Source organism: Pelecanus crispus, chromosome 12 (genome assembly GCF_030463565.1).
Source record: "Pelecanus crispus isolate bPelCri1 chromosome 12, bPelCri1.pri, whole genome shotgun sequence".
NCBI lineage: Eukaryota > Metazoa > Chordata > Aves > Pelecaniformes > Pelecanidae > Pelecanus > Pelecanus crispus.
Genome location: NC_134654.1, coordinates 27,938,392 through 27,944,082, shown reverse-complemented (window position 1 = coordinate 27,944,082; position 5,691 = coordinate 27,938,392). Strand labels below are relative to the sequence as shown.

General features: G+C 62.3%; 1 protein-coding gene across 1 annotated transcript; it reads right to left on the bottom strand.

Moving 5' to 3' along the window:
• Positions 1 to 385: 385 nt before the first annotated feature.
• SSTR2 (somatostatin receptor 2) lies at positions 386 to 1,501 on the bottom strand. Its single transcript, XM_009485143.2, has one exon. The coding sequence runs from the start codon at positions 1,499 to 1,501 to the stop codon at positions 386 to 388; it is 1,116 nt and encodes a 371-aa protein (XP_009483418.1).
• Positions 1,502 to 5,691: the final 4,190 nt, after the last annotated feature.

Sequence of the window (5,691 nt, the reverse complement as noted above, 5' to 3'; positions counted from 1 at the left end):
ACGCCCGCGTCCGCCTGCGAGCGCCCGTTCTGGGGCAGAGCACCCAAAGCCAACCAGCCCCGAGGGTAACACCGGGGAAGCCAGCGGAGCCGCACCAGCGACGGCTGTGGCTCACAGTGGCACTTTGGTGTTTCAGCGCGCTGCATTGCTACAAGTTGTCTGTGTTTCCCTGGCGAGGCAGCTCCTCTTGAACCGTATCCTTCCCAGCGCTTGAAAGCCAACCCGCCGGCAGCTGAGGAGGAGCCCAGCCGAGCACCCCGCCGCCCGTCACTGTGCGCACCGCCATCCCCTAAGCTGGCTCTCCTGCCCCGACTCCGCACGTGCCACTGCCAGTTGGGAGCAAGTGGGGAGAGGAGAGCGAAGGAAGGACAACCGCGCCGTCCTCTCAGATGCTCGTCTGCAGGTCACCATTGAGCAGGGTCCTTTGGGTTTCCGTCGTCTCGTTGAGCCTGGATTTGTCCTGCTTGCTGTCGCTCCGGTCCGCCTCGTCCATGCCGCTGACCTTCACCAGGCAGAGGACGTTCTGAAAGCTCTTCTTGAAGTTGTCAGACAAGAAGGCATAAAGGATGGGGTTGGCACAGCTGTTGGCGTAACTGAGGACCACCACAAAGTCGAACATGCCCTTGAGGACAGGCGTGGGCACGATCAGGACGGAGACGGAGGAGACGTTAAAGATGTAGAAGGGGAGCCAGCAGAAGATGAAGACAGCGACCACGATGGAGACCATCCTGGTGACTTTCTTCTCGGACTTTTTTCTCTTGGAGGAGCCCACTCTGATGCCCGAGGACTTGACTTTGATAATGATGAACAAGTAGCAAAGGCAGATAATGGTGAGAGGCACCAGAAAGCCCAGGATGAAGGCGTAGATGATGAAGCCCGTGTACCAGGCGCCCGACTCTCCCGGCCAGATGATGGTGCAGCTACTCCTGCCATGATTCTGCTGCACCCCAGCATAAATCATGATGGGCATGATCACCAACAGGGAGACGCCCCAAACGGCCACATTGATCATTTTGGCTGTCCTGGGCCGCCTCCACTTGGCAGATTTAATGGGATGGACGACAGCCAGGTACCGGTCAACGCTCATAACCGTCAAGCAGAAGATGCTGGTGAACTGGTTGATCCCATCCACCGTCATGACAATTCTGCAGATGGCTTTGCCGAAGGGCCAGTGCACCAGGGCGACCTGCATGGCCAGGAATGGCAGACCGAGCATGAAGAGCTCGTCCGCGATGGCCAGGTTGAGGATGTATATGTTGGTGATGGTCTTCATCTTGGCGTAACGAAGGATGACGTATATCACCAGCGTGTTGCCGCACAGCCCTATGATGCAGACCACGAAGTAAATGAAGGTGAGGATGGCGTTGCTGGTCAGGTCGAAGTGCTGGCCTGTGGCGTTCTGCGACGTGTTGGCGGGTGCCTCCACGGAGAAGTTGTCAAAGGGGGAAACCGGGGAGAACCAGAACGCGGTGGCGTTGGGCAGCTCGTATTCCAGCTCCATGGCTCTGCTGGTCCTTGGGCACTGCTGGTTCAGAGGAGCCGAGATGTCATCTTCCCTTGCTCTGGGGATAGAGGAGAAGATTCTAGAAATCAGAGAATAAGTAGAAATGAAGGGATTCCTGGGGAGGATTTGCCTGTCCTGCTGTCAAGCTCCGTGGGAGAGATGCTCCTGGAGGGGCTTTCCCTAAACCCCCTCGCCGTCTCCCCTCCGGAGCCCGTGCGGTGCCGCGCAGCCTGCCCTGGCCACACCGCAGCTCTTCCCGACTCCGGCGCTACCGGAGTCCTTATGACTCCCAAAATCCAACCGGTGAAGTCCCGGGCGGGTGCAACCGATGCCCGGAGCGCTGAGCGCAGGGGGGAAACCCTTTCCCTCGCTTTGCCTTTCACCGGGGTGCCAGCGCCTTCCATCCCAGCCGCCACCCGAGCCGGGACGGGCACCCCAGCCCCCGCGGGTGCGGTGGGGGGAGCAGCAGCCCCGCACCCCGGGTGCCCCCAGCCCTCCGCTCCCCGCCGCTGCAGCCGCCCGGGGGCAACCGGCCGGTGCTGCCCCGGCCGCGGCCCCGCCGCTCACCTGCACCGCACCGCTCCGCTCCGCTCCGCACCGCTCCGCACCCGCCGGCCCCGCCGCGGCTCCGCTGCCGGACCCAGCGCCCGGCTGCGCCCCGCCCCGCACGGGGCGGCTCTGCGGGACCGGGGCGGGGACAGCCCTGCCCTCCTCTGCCTGCTCTGCCCGCCCTGCTCTGCCCTCCTCTGCCTGCTCTGCTCTGCCCTCCTTTGCCCCCCCGCGCCACCCTGTCTGCTCTGCCCACCCTGCTCTACCCTCCTTTGCCCTCCTCTGCCTGCTCTGCCCTCTTCTGCCTGCTCTGCCCACCCTGCTCTACCCTCCTTTGCCCTCCTCTGCCTGCTCTGCCCACCTTGCTCTGCCCCCCCGCCTGCTCTGTCCACCTTGCTCTACCCTCCTTTGCCCCCCCTGCCCTCCCTGCCTGCTCAGCCCACCCTGCTCTACCCTCCTTTGCCCTCCTCTGCCTGCTCTGCCCACCTTGCTCTGCCCTCCTTTGCCCCCCCTGCCCTCCCTGCCTGCTCTGCCCACCTTGCTCTGCCCTCCTTTGCCCCCTCTGCCCGCCCTGCCTGCTCTGCCCTCCCTGCCTGCTCAGCCCACCCTGCTCTACCCTTCTTTGCCCTCCTCTGCCTGCTCTGCCCGCCCTGCTCTGCCCTCCTCTGCCCCCCCACCCCCTCTGCCTGCTCTGCCCGCCCTGCTCTGCCCTCCTCTGTCCCCCCTGCCCACCCTGCTCTGCCCTCCTCTGCCTGCTCTGCCTACCCTGCTCTGCTCTCCTCTGCCTGCTCTGCCTACCCTGCTCTGCTCTCCTCTGTCCCCTCTGCCTGCTCTGCCTACCCTGCTCTGCTCTCCTCTGTCCCCTCTGCCTGCTCTGCCCACCCTGCTCTGCCCTCCTCTGTCCCCTCTTCGTGCTCTCCCCGCCCTGCTCTGCCCTCCTCTGTCCCCTCTTCGTGCTCTGCCCACCCTGCTCTGCCCTCCTCTGTCCCCTCTTCGTGCTCTGCCCACCCTGCTCTGCCCTCCTCTGTCCCCTCTGCCTGCTCTGCCCGCCCTGCTCTGCCCTGCTCTGTCCCCTCTGCCTGCTCTGCCCACCCTGCTCTGCCCTGCTCTACCCTGCTCCGTGCACCCTGCCTGCTTTGCCTGTCCTGCCGTGCTCCCCCCGCGTTGCCCACCCTGCCAGAGCCAAGCCGGGCACCTCGCCTGCCCGCACCTCGCCTGCCTGCACCTCTGGGCGCGGCTCCATGCAGCCCCATGCTTGGCTCCTGCCCGCAGAGGGTGCCGGTGCCCAAAACCAGGGGCTCAGAGCGGGTGCTGCAGGTGCCGTGCAGCAGGCAGCGTGGGTGCAGGGACCCCGGTTCCCAGGACCCCCGTTCCCCCCGGAGCGTGGCAGGACCTGCCTGGCTCCACAGGGCTTCCAGCAGAAGAGACCTGGCAGGGCCACGCACCCCTCGGCTCCTTCCTCTTCCTCGCAGCGCCTTGGCCTCGCCGCCTGGCTCCCGCTGCAGAAGCAACGTTTGGGCTCCAGCGATGGTGCAAAGGGCTCCGCTCTTCCTGATGGCTCCAGGGCCGCCGGGGTGGGCAGGGACGGGGCAGGGCGATGGCAGCGTGACAGCCACGCCGTGACCCCGGCTGGAGACGGCTGAGAGTCTCAAAGTTTCCCAGGAAGCTGGGCGTGCCTCGGCCCCAGGATTTTGCACCTTGCCACCAAAGGCAAGGCAAGGCAGGGCCTTGCTGCCTTGGCACAGCCTGGCAGAGGTGGGAAGGTGATGCCGTGATTGCCCGCAGCTTTGGGATCTCTGGGGACTTGTGCAACCCGGGCGGCTACTGCCGCAGCCTCTCCCTCTGCAGTTACCCAGTAACGACGACTGGAGGAGGAAGACCAAAAAAAGAGAGGTTTGGGGGAGATAACCTCTGCTCTGGTTTGTTTGAGATCTTGAAAGCAATTAAATAATAGCTATTCCCTTCCCCCCTCCCTCCCCTTTCCATCATTTATCAAAGAGACAATAGAAAGCAGGAAATTAAGAGTGACTTGGAACAAAGAGCCCGGAGCCAGGCTGCTGATTGTGGCAAGAGGAGCTGGGAGGTTCTCATTTGCAGTTAGCCTTGCACTTCCCAAGGTGGATCTGAAGACACAGGGTCCTGGAGCATGAGTGAGAATCATGATCAGCCTCATAAATCTTTAGGATGCTGGAAAAAAGCTGCTTCTGAAATAAATGATGTGGAAATTAATATCCCAGTAAAAGTAGGTGAGGAGGGAGGATAGGGAAGACGGTTTGGCTGATGCGGATGGGGATCGGGTCTCTGCAGGGTGCTGCCCACTGGGGTTGGGGTGTCCTGTTGCGTGGCACCCGTGCAAGCCCCGAGGGCAGCTCCCGGGGTGCTGCTCCGGGCAGGGCGGCTGCACGTGGCCCCCGGGACCACCGCCGTGCTCTGCCTAGAGCAGAGATGCTCCCCGACACGGGGGAGGAGGGAGTGCAGCGTGGCACAGGAGAGGGTTCTGACGCCCTGTGACATTTTCAGAGTTGTTTTACCCTCTCTTGGATGGTTCCCGTGCCCAGGAGGGACATCTGAGCGTGCCCTTCCCTCAAAGCCGCATCGGCAGCTGTCGCGGGCAGCGTAAAGCCGTGCCGTGCGCGTTTCCAGCGCTGCCTCCTTGAACTTCTCCCCTGCCGAGGTGATGCTGCCACGTCCCTCCCTTGGGTCCTCAGCCCGCGGTCGGCAAACCTTGCTCGTGGCAGGGCGGCGTGCCGCCGTCCCCCCTGGCCCCGGCACTGAGACCAGCCCCTAGCCTTGGGCTCGCAGCGGCTTCTCTCAGCGCCCTGCGTGGTGCTGACCATGCTTTTCCCGCTTATCCGGGGGTAAGTTTTCCGCTTATCCGGGCGGGCGGCTGTGCCGGGGCGAGCGCGGGGATGCCTGCGGAGCTGCAGGGCTTCAGCCGCCCTCTGCCCTTCGCTTTCACCTCCGGGGGAAGCTGGTGTTGGATGCAGGAGCCAGGAAGCTGTGTGAATTCAGCCAGCGAGCTTGTTTGGCTGAAACCAGATCTGATCTTCATTAAAAAAATCCCCCAAACTAATGAAATGATGGGCCGGTGTGTATTAAGGGGCTGATGGGAGCTGATATCCATCCAGCGAGGAGTGCAGCAGCAGCCAGCTGAAGTGGGAAGCTGTGCTTGAGCCTTGTGAAGGGTTTTTTTTTTTTTTATTATTTATTTTATTCTGCTTAGATTTAGGGTTGCATTATAGCCTAGTGTATGGTCCGAGCTGTACCTCTGGGTGGTCCCTGGTTTGGAGAGACATTGTCTTGACCCAGCAGCTGGTTTGGTGCTGGCAGATAAACTCCTCTTTGTCCTTCAGCCTGGGAAGCATCCACTCTGCTGAAAAGCAGTTTAGCGGCAGGGCTGGATATAGGAGAAATGCACGGCCTCTTCCCACACGGCTTTGGCGGCCGATATAACCCATGGGAGAGGGGCATGGGGATTATGTGACCACAAAGCGGTTTATAAAGTCTGTCTAAGTTTCCTGCCATCCGTTCCCAGCTGTTCCGCAAGACTCCCCGTGGGCACCAGCGCTTTTGACCCCTGTCCTAGAAATGAGCGCTGTGAGGAGCTGGGGGTTTGGTTGCCAACGGAGGGGTAGGGT

Excerpts from the sequence above, each read along its gene's own strand:
- SSTR2 (XM_009485143.2), bottom strand. The coding sequence starts at position 1,501 with ATGGAGCTGGAATACGAGCTGCCCAACGCCACCGCGTTCTGGTTCTCC.